The sequence below is a fragment of the Sander vitreus genome, chromosome 24, assembly GCF_031162955.1.
Source record: "Sander vitreus isolate 19-12246 chromosome 24, sanVit1, whole genome shotgun sequence".
In the NCBI taxonomy this organism is placed as follows: domain Eukaryota; kingdom Metazoa; phylum Chordata; class Actinopteri; order Perciformes; family Percidae; genus Sander; species Sander vitreus.
In genome coordinates this window covers 13,491,673-13,509,190 of record NC_135878.1, presented here as the reverse complement: position 1 = coordinate 13,509,190, position 17,518 = coordinate 13,491,673, and the positions used below count along the sequence as shown (strand labels likewise).

At 40.6% G+C, this 17,518-nt stretch overlaps 1 protein-coding gene across 1 annotated transcript; it reads right to left on the bottom strand.

The window, feature by feature from the left end:
• Window positions 1-277: 277 nt before the first annotated feature.
• Window positions 278-16,464, bottom strand: LOC144512800 (coagulation factor XIII A chain-like). The gene is made up of 18 exons (XM_078243735.1): window positions 16,386-16,464; window positions 14,954-15,033; window positions 14,274-14,367; window positions 13,322-13,498; window positions 11,244-11,492; window positions 9,656-9,774; window positions 9,120-9,227; window positions 8,770-8,944; window positions 8,129-8,267; window positions 7,208-7,311; window positions 7,039-7,127; window positions 5,770-5,923; window positions 4,972-5,081; window positions 3,800-3,965; window positions 3,558-3,712; window positions 3,065-3,201; window positions 2,190-2,295; window positions 278-796 (listed from the first exon to the last, which is right to left on the bottom strand). The coding sequence occupies exons 1-18, from the start codon at window positions 16,462-16,464 to the stop codon at window positions 761-763; spliced, it is 2,277 nt and encodes a 758-aa protein (XP_078099861.1). The 3' UTR covers window positions 278-760.
• Between the last annotated feature and the right edge of the window lie 1,054 nt (window positions 16,465-17,518).

Here is a 17,518-nt window from a genome sequence, read left to right as displayed (position 1 = left end):
GGGAAACCCCGCTCCAACTCTCAACCCAACTGGCGTTCTCTGTCTGTCCGCCAGGAGTCCCGCCTCCACACGAAGACCATGCGACTGACAAGAGGGTTCACGCCTCATTGCGCTAAGGGGAGAGAGAGATTTTTTTTTATTGTGCGATTAATTGATTTATTGACTATTGCGACAGGCCTAAGTGATTTCTTTAAAAAAATACTGAAACTGAACTGCAGTTTGTCTCGTCTTCGATGATTTTGACGGATGTGGAAATAATGTTCCGTGACACCTTCAGTGGCTTTGAAAATGCTTTTATTGTTAGCAGAAAAGGTTGGGCAGTGAAAAGAAACTACAGTACAATCACACACAATTTGTTTTCATCCAAACATTAAAATGATGATTAAACAGATTTTATATCTCAGACTGAGAGGAGACTCTCTGAGACGTTTATTGATTAAAAAGCATTGATTACTAATAATACTTTAATTCTTAAATCTCATTTTATCAAGAACAAAATCCTGAAATTTCTCAAATTTGCCCAATAAAGCTATTCAAAATCATGTATTATTATTCCTCTACGTGACCTTTAACCCTCGAGCTTCCTCACTAAACTAGCTAAACTCATTTTAAAATCTCATTTTGTCATTTTTTCATTGTTGTTTGCGTAGTTTGTCAGCTCCGCCCACTCAGTTTAAAGCTGCTGTGATTGGTGGTGGTGGAGGCGTAGTGGAAATGGAGAGGGGCGGGGTCACAACACCAGCTCTGTGAGCCAATCGTCTCAGGGCGTGATGTTGACGAAAGCAACTCCCCTCACCTGAAAAAACACAAACGGGGCAAGTATATTTCAGTCTGTATAAAGCAGCATGAAATGGAAAATTCTCAAAGTACAAGTACTTGTACTCGACAGAACAGTGTCTATGCGCAGCAGTGGCGCTCTAGAGGGGTGTGCGGGGGTACCATCTGAAATATTATTGGGCCCCCCAATCCATTGGGCTATTCCATTTCCATTGGATCGGAGTACTGTCACTTTGCTGCCTGTTCTGCCAATCGCTGCCTCTCCATTTGGTAAATGGATATCTACTTTAAACACACATTGTATGGCAACTGTGTACTTTGTTGAAATTTTGAGGGCAGTTTAGAAGTAGAAACGTATTGTGTGCACTGTGGAGCACTTGTTGCTGCAATAAATACATTGTGCATTGCACTTTAATTCTGTTCTGTTTCCTGTTATCTGAAAACTGTACAGCCAGGTTTCCTTTGTTGAAGTTTGAGGCAAGTGTATTGTTAATGTATTGTACTTCATTTTTCTACGGTTCTGTGACAAAATCTTCCCAGCCCTTGTTACAAGACCAATTCAGTATTGTTAATGTATTGTACTTCATTTTTCTACGGTTCTGTGACAAAATCTTCCCAGCCCGTGTTACAAGACCAATTCATCTTTTGGCTATCCACATTTTTAAGAGCCCATAGAAAATGTGTATCGTATTTGGATACACAATTTGTTGAAAATGAAAACAAGGGAAATTAATAATGAATGTGATGTTGTACGTTTTAGCAAAAGTACATTGTCCTGTTGTACAATCCTATCCCATATTTTCTCCATTTCTAAGCAAATTCCCTGAAATCGCCCCTGACTCGCAGACACTTTTAAGCTAACAAAATATCAGTTTGAATGCGAATATATAAATGATCTTGTAATGTTTTCAGTTCATTTAATTGCGTAAAACTAAAGTGTAAAGTCTCACCTTTCTAAGGGAATATCATTTGAACCCCTTACTTTAGCCTTGTATTTCCATCAACGTTTTCTAATGCGATACTTCGAAATGTGCATGCAATATGTTGATGGAAACGTGACTAATGATGTCAACATGTCCAGGACCGTACTTGTGTTCTTCACAATGAAATGGAATGCTTCAACAACTCCAAATTATTCAGTAAAAGCTGAATGTAAAGTTGTAGTGCCACCTGAGCCTCGCCCAAGCCTTCTTACTGCTGTCTCTCATCAAAGTCACTTTTGCATACTAATTAGACATGTAAATGTTTTCGTACATACTGTATATTTGACTGTGTGCGCACGAATGTGTCCGGATATGGCCAATTGCCGCGGACAGTGTCTGAACATGAACACAGTTACGTTGTACAGTACTTAAGTAATTGTTGTTACATTCCACTGCTGGTAATACGAGAGAGGAAGGTGCCGAGGTTACCTCACAGAGGTTGCTGCAGTCCATCACCGCCACAAGGCAGCGCTTTCCGGCCAGCCGAGGGTTGAACGACTCCTTCCAGGAGATCGAAGCCTGAGGCTCAATGACTCTGAAACACACACAGGTGTACAGGTATAAATACCCACGAGCCAAACAGCCACAACATGTCATCACCATAGACTGTATACATAAAGATGGACGATGTGTCTCCACTTCCTCCCACTGTACAAAAATTAAGGCAAAAATATTCCGGATAGGGAAAATAAAAATGGTACGGTTATTCACAGTTACAGGTTTTTCATGTCCTTTTACCATGGACATGTACATTCAGTCAATTTTTGTAATTTATTTTAAATATAATCTATGAAATCAAACAGAATAATTCAGTTAACCTCAGTAGTTTTTAAATAGTTTTTATTTTACAGTGTGTCGTTGGAAACAATCTCATACAGGAGATTTTGCCATTTGCCATATAAGAGGCGTTCATGTGTTAATATAAACATTTCATATCTCTTTACTTCTCCATGATATACTCACATTTGACCTTTTTAAAAAGTTAGTTTAGGAAGAAATTAACAAGGAGGAAAATTATGTATGAAAACATTTAGTTTACCAATTGCGTCGCCTCAATTGTGTAAAAACCAAACTGATGAGAAAAATGAACACATGGAACAAACATCAGAGTGATCAGAACTACCTGAGATGACAGAAACCATCTTTGGGAAAAATGTTATTTGACGTGCACTTTGATTTTTTAGTTTGGCCCATTTCCCATCCGCTAACATAGAGGGGTCGGGACTTATGACCTATACTGCAGCCAGTCCCCACCTCGAGGTGTTTTGGCTTCACTTATATATTGTGCGTGTGTGCGCGCGTACTTGTCGAGACGTGTCTTCTCGCTCATGACTCCAGCTCCTTCCATGGACAGCCTACAGGCCTTCAGGGCGAAGTTGAAGGGGTTGGTGAAGGTAACGTTGGCAAACATCTCCTGCTGCACCTGAGGCAAGCCACTCAGCTGGAAACACAGAAGAAGATGTAGTAGAAAAATAATGAAAGCGTCCCTATGGTTTTAATGGCGCTGTGCTAATGTAACCGAGGGTTTATTACATCGCCCAGACTCTGGCTCGACTATAAAATAAAGAAACACGGGCGTCCAATGCCGGAACCAAGACGGCACTGCACGTCTCTCTTTATTAATGAACAACACAGTCAACGGCCACTCGTTACAACATTTTACCACTTCTGATTTTCCCGTCACAATCAAAGCTCTATGTCTTAACTTCTTCTTAACAATTAACAGAGGTAACACGACAAAATACCTAATCTTAAAGAGGGAAAGTGGCAGATTTTCAACCCTGACACGAGTCTTACCGTCACGGTGAGGGTCGGGATCTGCAGCTCGAGCACCTTGATGGTGGTCACTGAGTCATCCTCAGTCTGTCCAGTCACAATGAAGTGCAGGTAACGCTGGGTGCCCAAATATGGCATGTACTCATTAGCTGTGATCTTCACCATCTCACGCTTCACTGCAACACACACACACACACACACAGATTGTAACAGAGGTTATCTCTAATAACCACAAATGCTATTTCCTCTCTGACATCGCTCACTTTGATTGGCCGGCACGGTGATGGTGAAGTTGTGATATTTCAAGTGACTGGCTCTGACTCCGGTGTAGAAGATGACGGAACAGGCCAGGTTGGCTTGGATGGTTTTGGGGACATCGCTGTGGTTGTGGAAATCCACCTGTAGGTTGACGTCCTGACCCAGTTTAACCTGGAGAGAAGGGAGGAGAGTACAAGTACATTGAATTTGTACTTAAAGGGTAACTTTGAATTTCTTTTCAACCTGGACCCTATTTTCCTATGTGTTTGTGTTTAAGAGACTGATGTGAACAACAACAACTGGTCCAGTATTAAGCAAGATTCAAAACAAGATGCAATGTAACGTTAATGGGCAAATGCGCACCGTCAGTTTCCGTCCACAAAACGTGCTGTTTTTGCCACTGACATGCTCCGATTATTATTTTAAATGTCTTGACTACATTATTGAAAGGATCCCTACAGAGATGGACCTTTTTGTTAAAGAGCAAGCTCCTTTTTGTTTAACATGAAACATCTCTAAAATCATTAAAATCACCACTCTGGTTTGGTTGAAATGAACCCTTAATTCATCCATTTACATGTCAATATATGCTGGCGTATGTATATGTATATATATATATACATTTTTATTTCAGCAGTTATGGCAATGCTGCACCAAAAGCCACTAGATGGCAGAAGGGTACTTGTTGCAGCAACTTTTTTACTGCAACAGTTTCTCTGAGTTTACAAGGTGCACCTGAATGCACCATGGTGTCCTGTCAGAGCCCTCCTGCTTTACCTTCGTTGTTTGTTTCCATAACTTAACACAGGGAAGGCAAAATGTTGCCACACGGGGACTTCAGGGAAGCAGGAGGATTTTCCAGTTCTGTTGTTTCTCCGTCATCTCTGACTCCAGCAGTGGCCATGGTGTCTGGAAAAGTGCAGCTGCTGGCTACCACTAAGCTACCGTTACCTTGTGTCTTTAGCTGCATGCTACCAACCGGATACGCTACACTATATCTGTTTTTCCAGACATGCGAAGTAGGCGGGGGTGGAGAGAGAAAAAAAATACAGGGAATCGCCGATCCTTCTTTGATATTGTTAATCGAAAAAAGTTCATTTTGATCAATTTTCAATTTGAAATCAAGACACCCATAACGTTCAGTACTGAAAGACAGACGTGTAGGCAGGTGTTTTACCTGTCTGGCGTTAATAAAGATAGACAGTGTGGTCTCGGGCAGCTCGGATTGATCCCTCTCCATGCCGTACTCATCCGCCCGCTCCTTAGTCTTGTTGCCCTCTGCACTACCTGCAGACAGAAATCACTTGACAATGACCACCGACTCCAACGTCTCACCAACCCTCAAGTCTTTAATCGAGTCACATTAAAGACGCAGTATCTAGAAACACAGCTGCTGCACACATTTAAAGTACTTGTTCTTTACTCACACACAGGAAAATATTGTGCTAATGGAGGAGAAAACTAAAAGTTGCCATTGCTGCAGTTACTTGCCACCGCCCGCCCTGCTAACAAGGCAAAGAAAAGAGACTGAAGCTGAAAAAGGCGTTGACTTTAAAGGGCTGCAGATACAGCTAGAGGACAAACTAGAGTAAACATAGCAATTAAGCAGTGGCGACTGCTGAGGGAGTTGATAGGCATGGAAATGGTTGCCGTTTTTCTGTTGGACAGCTACGATTTTTTTTTGGGGGGGGTTGTTTTTAGGAAATGTCTCATGGATATCTGTGTGTGGGAGGGGTTAGAGGGAGCCCAGAGGAGATTCTACTTTCATATATTGCTAGCTTTTCAACATTACTAACCCTGCCATTAAAGCAACTACAAGGAACTTTCATTTTGTGTTTATTTTGGCGTCCCCTGTGGACAAGAACGGTAGTGTTTCCATGTCTTAAAGATCTTGATTCTCACTTGTGCGTTTAAACTAATAGTCTCGTCTTATTCTTTTTTTGTAATTTGAAATGTGTGTGTGTGTGTGTGTTACCTTGAGGGTACTTGTAGTACTGTGTGATGTTGTTCAGTGAGTTGCTGCCCACAGCTTTGGTGTAAACAGCCTTTCCGATGTAATCCTTTTCCACCCAGTACGGAGTCAGAGTCCCGTAGCGATCCCGCTTGTGGAAGACAACGTCACTGTTCACCTGGAGGAAACACCGATATGATGACAATTTAGGTGACAGAAAGTGTGTAGCGTTTCATACCATTGGTGCAGCATGTAATGCGTTCACTTTAGTGATAGAGAATCTTTGGCGTTAGCAAAAGAAATAGCCTATGCTAGCTGCTAATGTAAGCTAACATTATCTGCGTTCCACAGCAGCTGCCTCGGTATGTGCAGGCAGCCCAGGAGGGCCAGTTCCATTGTGAAATTATTGTTTGTTATTAAAATATTTAATATTGGAATGGGAATATTAATTCATATCGCCATACGTATTGGCTTTGCGTCGGGCCGTACAACGCCCTTTAGCTGTGATAAAATCACAACTTACCTCAGCCTATCGTGACCTATTGGTTAATTATCACGCTAAAATAAGTAAAAGAAAAGAAAAATATTAAGCAAAAAATGTTCAAAACATTTAAAACACGAAGTAATACCCTTTCGATTAAAAAAACCTTTCGACATGGAAAAATTGGAGATTACACATAGAAATGAAATAGGATCTACCCCAAAGATGGAATCTGTGAAATAAAATATCTCAATCTTCCAAGATTTGCAAAAAGTACTTCCCTCATTCTAGCCACAATACCCCCTTTCCTACCATACCCCTTAGCATAAGATCTCATTACTTCTTCCGTTGATTGTTCTTAAAGGCCTCATGAAACGGAAGTCAGAGCACCATTTATTTCCGCATGTTTAAGTGTTTCTTCTAAAAACACAAAGCTAGGGAGGGACTATGCTCCACCCTCCCCCGCCAGAGTGACAGCAGCTAACATGGAACCACAGGAAGAAAGCCTGTTATCTGTTGCAGAGGACTTCTCGCCACCGTAAGTTTCTGTGTCTAAGTGACTGATGGGAACAACAATCTTTGACATTGGTCCAGTATTAAGCGAGATCGCTGCAGTCGGCAGTCAGAGAAACAGGCTACAATGTAAGTTAATGGGGCAATCGTCCAGTTTGTATTTACCTTCACAAAAGTGCTCGTTTTGCGACTGACCGGCTCAGATTACTATCGATCTAAGGAGGTCAACTTTTCTGTTAAATAGTAAGATCCTTTTTTCAAACATAAAAGCCTTTAAAGAAATAAAGAAAGAAACTAACCTCAGCGAAGACGAACGCTGCGTCAAACGGGTGACAGAGCAAACCTTGCTTGATGGCGTTCATTGAAGCTGGACCGCAGCGATAATATCCTGTAAAACAAACATCATGTTTAGCATCCAGCTATCTGTTGATCCGTCCGTCTTTCTCTGTCTGTGTCTGTCTGTCCTACCATCACTGGTCTCCTGGGGCGTGGCGTCCACCACCTGCCATCCCCCGAGGCCGGGCGGCAGGTCGTCGCGCCTAATGAACACCTCGTTCCAGCAGTGGTAGTTCCTACAGAGACGTGCTGTCAGTACACCTTTTTGTACATGTGTTTAGTCAGCCAAACCACAGATTACACATGTTCTAATACCTTAATGTTATATCTGATTACCCTCCCATCCAAAAAAGGGTCATTGTCACAGACCTTGCACAGTAAAGAAACTGCAGTATTTGGACCATCTAAGTGCCAGGAAGAGGCCATATCTACGAACATGGTTCTTTCCAGTGGTGGAAAGAACATTTACTCAAGTACTGTACTTAAGTACAAATTTAAGGTATTTTACCCAGTTAAAGCTGGTTAATGTGGCTCGAGAAAGGAAAGATTGGGGTCCCCTGCTGGAGCTACCACCCTCGCAACCCAACCCTGGATAAGTGGATCACGATAGATGGATGGATAGATGGATGGGTTTCCATTTTTTGCTACTTGGGGCGAGGTGCCACAGCTGTAATGGTGACTTGTCTACATCTACTTATATGTTGTCCTTTTGTGATATTTTTGTGTCTGTGATTTGTAGACGTTTGCATCACTTTGTAGTTATTTTGCGTCTCACTGTAGTCATTTTTGTCTCTTCGTGGTACGTTTCTGTCACTTTGTGTCTCTTTGTAGTCTCTTTGCACCTCTTTGTAGTCTCTTTGCATCTCTTTGTAGTCATTTTGTGTCCGTGTGGTCGAAAGTACCAAAGTGCATTTCCTTAAGTACAAATTTGAGTAATTTTATTGGAGTGTATGAGGTTTTCTTTCTGGTTTAAATCATGACTAAAATAAGTTTAGACATTTCAAATGGACTAGTTTCTGGCCTGGTGGTCTCCTAGCAACAGGGATGACTGACCAGATGGAGTCCTTGGTGTTTTTCTCATCTGGCGAGCCATCAGTCAGGCAGATGAGGTCGGTCTTCAGGTTGCCGTTGCTGTCGTGAGCTGAAACGAAGTTGGTGATGGTCCTCGCTGGGATGCCGAGGGCGCGTAGGACTGAAGCGATACAAAATATTGAAATTATCAAATATTTAATGCTATCAACAAATATCACATGGTTAATGGTGTGTCACTTTCATAAAACACACTCATGCCTCCGCTCCGTTTAAATATAGTAAAAAAAATTATATGTATTATATGAGAAGTCAAATTATATGTAATCTATTTAATATTGTAGTCTTAACTCCACTGCATGTATTTCAGTTGTAGTGACTTTTCAGATAAAGATTTTACACAAAAGACACAGGACCAGTCTTTTTGTACTCATTTCTGTCACTTTGTAGTTGTTTTTTGTCTATTTGTGGTTGTTTTGAGTCTGTTTGTGGTTGTTTTGTCTCTTTGCAGTTGTTTGCGGCCTCTGTGTTTGTTTTGAGTCTCTATATGGTTGTTAAAACAACCTTTGGGCCTTGGCCCGGTAGGCCGTCTACACTGAAAGTTGTCTGAAAGCCTTCACACGACACCTTGACAAGTGTATCCTGGAAACAGTGCATGCTCTTACAGGTGTTGAAGACTCCAGCAAACACCCAGCACTGGGCGTAGCCGACCGAGACTCCGGTTTTGGCGTACTGCAGAAGGATCTGGACACTGCCCGTCCAAGATGTCGGGGACCTGCCCATCGAGTAGTCATCACTCCAGTTTCCAATACACACGCCATTATCGTCCTGAGCGTTAATCTGAGGGGAAGAGAAAGGTCAGGGAATCATCAGTGTCATTCTCTGGGTGATCAGTAATGTCTGAACCAAGTTTTTTAAGAATCCATCCTACAGCTGTTGAGATATTTCACTCTGGACCAAGCTAGCTGAACTAAAACTGCAAAAATGTCAGGCATGTAAAAGTTTTGTTTCTCACCATTGCGGCTCCCATCCTGATCACTTTGATGATGTTGTCTCGGTCGCTGATCGGCATCCGAGATGCATCCATGATGTAGATACAGGCGTCTAAAACGCCGCGCTCAAACTGCAGTAAGAAAACACAGATACATGGGATAGGAGAAAAAAAAGCTGTGGGTTGTTTGTCTTTCTTTAAAGTTCCCATAATATAAAGTAAGATGTCTTCTTTAATTATAAAGCAGTCAAGGTTCAAAACACTCAAACCACAGAGAAATGCATTATTAGAAACTGTGTTGTTCGAAACGTACGGTTGTGAAGACACAACTATACTATGAATACGTAAAAAAGTGCCGCTATACAGTGTTGTTACAGCTTTCCCCGGCTGCAATGACGGTGCAGAGACTCCGAGAGAGCAGATGGGTAAAGGCTGACCAATCAGAGCCGACTGTGATTTTTTTTAAAGGGTATATACAATCGGTAACACACAGTTTTCCAAGTGACACACACCGGATATCCGACTTGTCAGGCAGTGTGCCTCTGTTGATCCAGACTAACCTGTCCATAAACCCAGTCACGGGTTGTCACAGCATCAAATGAACCCTGATACATGGCACCATGGTCGTTGAGGACATACTCGTTCCGCTCTGCTTCATTAGGAAGAAACACAGCATCATCTGCAAAGAGAGACAGACCGAGAGTTTTTAATACCCCTTATCAGAAACAAAACGTTAAACTTTCAAATTAAATTCTCTGAAACATGAAAGCTGCTTGAAGGAAGATTTAAGAAGAGTTTTGTGTATGTGTGTTTTGTGTTGCATCATGTCTTTATAGTATAAAGCTTTTTAAAGGCTTTATTTAGCTTAAAATGCAGAATTTTCTCAACACTTAAAGGAACATCCTTCAGTCAGGCACCGAAAGAAACCTTCTGCTCTCTCTCAAAAACTTTTAAAAACATAATTTACAGGAAATGTCAATTAAAACAACAATAAATCTCTGTGAAAATAGATAAACTTACTTAAAAGTTTTCCTAGATCTCCCTGAATAACTCTTGAAACCCCACAGGACACTCAAACTCTCAATGAACTTAGTATCTTATATTTACTGTACTTAAGTACCAAAATAAATGTTCTAATGAATATACTAGCACTGTCGTTGGGATGGTCATCGCCTGTTACGTTGGCTGCAGAGCCTGCAGCAGGTGCTTCCATGACGCTATCAGTTATTATACTGCCTCCTCTTCTTCTTTGGTTTTGGCACTTGGCAACAAACAGACATTACATAACCAACTGGAAGGGAGCATGCACTAACTCGCAATCTAGGAGCAATGATTTACCAAACCTGCTTTTTCTTCTGATTTTATTTTGATGTAACGAGGTTTGTTGCTTCATTGCTTGAATCTCTCACAGTTTCTGTTTTCAGCTCTAATGCTTCAAAGTAGATGATGTGTAAGTGCACCTTGACCCTGTAAATCCACAAGTTGTTATTCCCTGATAGTCTTGATAGACATACACCCTTGATGAAAATAGATAAGAAAACTGCTCTCCCACACTCTTTGCTCATTTCTCTCAGACTCTCCTGTGATGTACTGAACCTTTTTTTGCACAAAGAATTAAGACTTAAAAGACTTTGTTGACTGAAGCTTTATTTCAGATCTCCACCACACGAGTAACGAAGATGCTTAGAGGAAATGTATCAGAGTAAAAGATACATTTAACTTAGTTAATTGTAGTAACGAATTAAAGTACAGTTGCATGAAAATTTTACGTAATTACAGTAACAAAGTCTTTGTACTTTTCTCGATTAACTGGTTAGTTGTTTGGTCTATAAAATGTCAGAAAATGGTGAATAATGTGGATCAGTGTTTCCCAAAGCCCAAGATGACGTCCTCAAATGTCTAGTAAACTATTCAGTTTACTGTCACAGAGGAGTGAAGAAACTAGAAAATATTCACATTTAACAAGCTCCAATCACAGAAGTGTTACTTTCTTTTCATAAATAACGACTCAAACTGATTAATCGATTAACCCAAAATAAACGGCGATTCATTTAATGGTTGTCTAATCTAATCGATTAATCTTTGCTTTTCTAGACAGGACAGAAACATCTGAACAGTGACTCTCAGGTGACAAACAGGAGTTCCTACCTTTACACCAGGCGTTGAACAGCATGTACAGGTCGGTGGCGGTGTTCCTCTGGGTTCGCTGCATGCCGGTGCCCGCCACGATGGCCACGTACGTACGAAACCTCCCTACGATGGCGTCGGGTGTCGGCGTGATGCCCAGAGTCACAGTTACATCCTGACTCTGCACAATCCGACCCGACCACGGGCCTCCAAGACGGGAATTGAAGGTCACTGCCACCTGGGAGCCCCTACTGGCTGAAGGGTCTTCACCTGGAGGAGGAGGAGGGTTAGTGATGAGGAAAGGATACAAGGAGATGAAAATCCAGATATGGAGCGTAAAAAAAACACATTAAAAAACTTTAAAAGCGTACTGTACTTGATAACTGGTACTGGTTTTGAAAAATAAAATGTAAAAAAAAATATTACGTTTTTTTAAAGCATTTTATTCCTGTGATCAAGCCGAAGCCGTCTGGGAACAGCTGTCACACAGCAGCTCTGTCTGTGTGTGTGTGTGTGTGTGTGTGTGTGTGTGTGTGTGTGTGTGTGTATGTGTGTGTATGTGTGTGCAACTCATTTGAACTGTTAAGTCATTACTTTTAGCTACCTGTTCAATTATCTTTGCTCTCTTGCTAACTAGGTTTCACACATTCTTACATAAATGCAACATGTAGTGTTCAGGTGCTACAGTTTAACACATTCTCATGAACAGGTTTGTATGATATCGAACGAAAATGTATGCACAACAATTCGTATGATATCCTACAAAATTATGGCAACGTGACATGACGTCCGGTCACATGACAGTTAAGTTTAGCTGAGAATCGGTGACTGGGAGCCAGCTACAGGGCTGATGTCATTTCAGCAGCTGTTGCAGTTGAATTTAGTTGACAAAAGTTGAGCGTCATGCGGCAATGACAATCAATGACAATGATAAGTTTAGATACCAAAACAACTAGTTGAAGGGTAACTTCTTTTTTTCAACCTGTTTTTGTGTCTAAGCGACTGATGGGTAAATAAACAGTAATTTAAGCATCGTAAAATATACTTCATTTAAAGTCAACAGGAACAAAAAAAAAAACTAATTCAAAGGTTTTGGTTCATCTTTCCATTTTTCCAACCATCGCAACTCTACTTTTGCTTGAAACAAAAACATAGTTTATCAATTTACATGTGAAAATACGTTGGCTCTATACACACTAAGAGTATTGCTTTTTTAAATGGAGTCTGGTGCGTTTAGGGATAGCATAATTGAAGTTGTTTCTGGTTAAACAAAGATATTTTTACTCTTTTAGAAGAGGTCTATCTCTGTAGAGATCCTTTCCATAATGTAGTCAGACACTTATAATAAAAAAACAGCACTTTTAATGACGAAATTGACGATGCACATTTGCCCCATAGGGTTATATAGCAGCACCGGTTTGCAGCTGCTGGTCACAGCATTGTCGCTCAATACTGGACCAATTTAAAAGATTTCTTTTTGCATGCAGTGCTGCATACAGTAATAAATAAGTGGAATACGTAGGAATTACAATGCAATACTTTTCGGAGCTACAGTATATGTACGAATGCTTCATGAATAGTAAAAAAAAAAATGGAAATGTCATGGTTGTTCACAGTTACAGGTTTTGTTCTTGTTCTTTTCTTGTGCATGGACATGTAAATTCACAGTCTATTCTTGGAATTTTTGTGATACACGGGAAAAATCTGTACATCTGTGTCCCATCCCAGAATTTCCAGGACGCGAACACGCGTTTCCTGGGTGAAAGTTTTCTGTGGGACACAAGCTCCCCCTGCCCAACCGTACACCCCGAACCCCTCCCTATGTGGTCCAGAGTCTTCTGCAGCAGCAGTCAATGTGCTGCATACAGTAATAAATACATGGAATACATAGGAATTACAGTGCGTTACTTTACCAATGGTTCCTGAGAACAGCCTGATCTACATTTTTTTTAAATGTTATGGTTGTTCACCGTTAGAGGTTTTAATGTTCTTTTTTTTTTGCCGTACACATGTAAACTCAGTCTTTTTTGGGGATTTTTGTGAAAAACGTCACTGGAAAAACCTGTAAATCTGTGTCCTATCCCTGAATTGAAACTCACCAATCAGGAACTCGAGCTGGAAGTCGTCGTTCTGCGCCAGTGGGCGGTTGAAGGTGACTCTCACCAGGAACTCCTGACCGCGGCGGACCACCAGGTTGGGGGTGTTGTAAGAGGCCGTCTTGTGTTGCGGTTGGTTCGTCTGCTGACACATGTCGACCTCCTGCACCGACAGATACGCTGAGAGGGAGGAATAAAGGCAGAGTACGTCATGTTTGTATGCTTTTGGTCTATTTCCACCCCCGGATGTCCTTCTTTACGGCCAGATGTCCGTTACCTTCCGCTTTCTTTGTGTTGGCGTTCTAAACTCCGGTGGCCTTATGAGGACTATGGTTAACTGCTCCTCAGATCTCTGCAGGGTGAATCCACACAGCTAGCTAGACTATCTGTCCAATCTGAGTTTTCTGTTGCACGACTAAAACAAGGGTAGCTCAGTTGGTAGAGCGTGCGCTCATACATAGAGGTTTACTCCTCATAATCATAGGCGTCGATTTTGGTGGGGGCGGTGGGGGCGGTGGGGACGCGTACCTACCAGATTTCGTCATGAGTCATTTGTATCCACCACTTTTTTGAAAACATCGAGCTCAATTTAGTTAAAAAAAACATCTGTCCAATCTTAGTTTTCTGTTGCACGACTAAAACAACCTTTGATGAAACACACGTTCCACCAAAACAAGTTCCTTCCCGAGGCTGTTTAGCAGAGGCGCCGGGGCTCCGTGTGGAGCTCAGCGCCGCCCAAGACGATTGTGATTGTTGTAAAGAAATGCCAATGAACCAGAACGTGTTTTTCTCCCATCCCGGAATGCTGTGTGGACTAGACAGACCCTCCTCTGCATCGCTGTGGAGGAAGGTCTGGCAAAGCGAGACTAGTATGCTGTTGATCACTGATCAGAGAATGTTTTTATTATCATCATCACAGACAGATAAAAACACGAATAAATGAAACAGATCTTACAGTCAGGTGCAAGTGCTCTGGCTGTGGGAGCGTCAGGAAAAGCCTCAAACACTTGAAAATCTTCTCCTGAATGCCCAAGGTTGGAGGTCGACACCTAAAGATTGATAACACAAAATATAATAATGAAAGAAATAATGAACGAGAGTAATGAATACATGTAAGAGCAATTCCATGTTGTAGTCCATCAACTTGAATTTTAGATGTAGAGCGGCAAAGATAATCGATTGATCGGTTAATTGTCAACTATTACATTAATTGCCAACTATGTTGATCATCGATGAATTGGTTTGAGTTTTTATTAAAAGTAAAACTTTGATTGCAGCTTGTTAAATATTTTCTAGTTTTTTCACAACTCTTTGACAGTTAACTGAATATCATTGAGTTTGAGACAAAACAAGACATTTGATGACGTCATCTTGGGCTTTGGGAAACAAAAACCATTTTCTGACATTTTATAGACCAAACAACTAATCGATTAACCCTCAAGTTTTCCTCGGCTCAAATTTGACCCGTTTTCAAAGTTTCTATTTCAGAAATATGGGTTTCATGTCAGTGTCATGTCACTCTTATGTAGATACCTTCAAGTCAAGTGTAACTGGCTCTTTTAACTTTTTGCAAGAAGAGTGCCTTGGACCTTTCTTCTTTTTGAAATTGTAATGTGTTTGACAGTGGTGCAGTACCTGCTCAATGTAGCGCCCCTTGTGGTTGTGTGACTTCCCCTTTGATAGAGACATGATGGCCGGAGGTTTCACTGAAGTCACTGCACAGAAAGAGAAACAAATATTTAATTCAGGAAACATAAATATAATACTTTGAATATTGAAGTGTACCAATGCATATGGTGAATCGGTTAAAAATTGACATGAATGTGTCAAGATTGTGGGCGCCTGGGTAGCTCAGTTGGTAGAGCGCGCGCTCATACATAGAGGTTTACTCATAATGTATAAATGACCTGCGGCCCTTTACTGCGTGTCGGTCCCCCTCTCTCCCCTTTTATGTCTTCATCTGTCCTATGAAATAAAGGCTGAAAATGCCCAAAAAATAATCCTAAAAAAAAGAAATGTGTAAAGATTGCAACCGGTTAACAAAAAAATTTATTGTAATGACATTTCTAAATGGCCCGTGTGTAATCTACTTTGGCTTTCAAATAAAGGAATAATTTGTCAGTCATTTGTTACCTGTTAAAACAAACGTGAGGAGATTGTATCATCGGCGTAAAATCGAATCCCTATTATATAATAACGAATTATAATTATTGATTATTAATGTGTTCATCACTCTAATGTTGCAGCGGGTAAAGGTGGAGCTCATTTAATGACTATTGATGGGTAGTTTAATCTAAAAAAACACATTGAAAGCATCAAAAAAGCATTAAAAAAAAGTGCCAAAAGCGTCAGAAAAATTTGTCAAAAGTGTCTCAGAGCCAAAACAACTCTTTCTTTGTCTGTATTCATTTGTTCATATTTTCAGTCATTTGTCTGCAGCTCATACTGTTAAATAAAATCCTGAGTAAATAGTATCGTGAACTTAAAACCATGAATCATATCTGATTGTGAGTTGACTGTATCATTATATCCCTATAAGATGTCTCATCATAAAGCCCCACAGAGACACTATCACTGTGCACGGGGAATATTCGGGATAATAAAGTACATACAAATGGTCAAATGTGGACAAAATATTCCACACGTTGAATTCAATTATGTTAAAACAGAAGATATGTTTTCATATCTCCTTCTACATTCTGTTTAAAAAAAATGTGAGATAAAAAATATTCAAGAAGCCTTTCTGCATTATGAGTGGTTTTGATAATTTAAGTACATGTAGCTGATAATACACCTTTTTACCATAGACATGTAAATTCACAGTCTATATTTGTAATTCTTTTGATATTTTCATGTTTCAAAAAAGATACAGGAGAAATCTGTAAAATTAAACAGAATAATTCCATGAAATCACAGCTTTTTTAAGTACTTTATAAGTATGTATGATGAAATGTATAGACTTTAAAAATGAACATGTTATTCTTTGCATTTCCAGCTAAAATTGCCCAAACAATAAGTGTGTGTGTGTGTGTGTGTGTGTGTGTGTGTGTGTGTGTGTGTCTCTCACCGCTCAGATGAAGGAGAGAAGTTGGTCTGTCTGTCGAGTCTCTGATGGTCAGATCAGATGATGAGATCGACTTCAGCATCAGTTTATATACACACACTACTTCCCCTTTTTACACACACACACACACACACACACACACACACACACACACACACACACACACACACACACGAGTGACCTTGACCCAAACAGACACTCTGACCTGTTACTGATCAGCAGTGACATTGAAGGATAACTACTGTTTTTCAATCTGGACCCTATTTTCCTATGTTTTTGTGTCTAAGTGACTGATGGGAACAATCTCTGAAATTGGTCCAGTATTAAGCGTGAACGCTGTAACTGGCAGCCACAGACCGAGCTGCAATGTAACCCTATGGGGCAAATGTGCATCGTTAATTTGGTCCACTAAAAGTTCTGTTTTTGCCACTGACAGGCTCAGATTATTCTAAGTGTCTGACAACATTATGGAAAGGATCCTTATAGAAATAGGCCTTTTTAAAACCTCTTTAAGACCTGTTTAACCAGAAACAGCTCTGAAGTCGCTGGCGCTAAACCCACCAGACTCTTTAAAACAGCAATACTTTTAGCGTGTATAGAGCCAACATATTTTCACATGTAAATCTGTAAAATTGGTTTATTTCAACCACAACTAGAGTTGTGATGGTTGGACAAGTGGAAAGATGACTCAAAACAGATTATCACAGTTTTATTTTGAATGAAGTGTATTTTACGATGCTAAAATTACTGTGTATTTACATGGAGTCTGGTGGCTTTAGCGAACGCGGATGTTTTTAAGTTTAAAAAAAAGATTTTACTCTTTAACAGAAAGGTTGACCTCCTTAGAAATCCTTTCAATAAAGTTGTCTGACACTTAGAATATTAATCTGAGTCTGTCACTGGTAAAACAAGCACTTTTGTTAAGGTAAATACAAGCTGGACAATTGCCCCATTAACTTACATTGTAGCTTGTTTCTCCGCTGCCGACTGCAGCGTTCTCGCTCAATACTGGACCAATGTCAACGATTGTTGCTCCCATCAGTCACTTAGACACAGAAACATAGGAAAATAGGGCCCAGGTTGAAAAGAAAAAAATAGGGTTGGAAAAAAACGGTTGTTCCCCTTTAAAGGGTAAC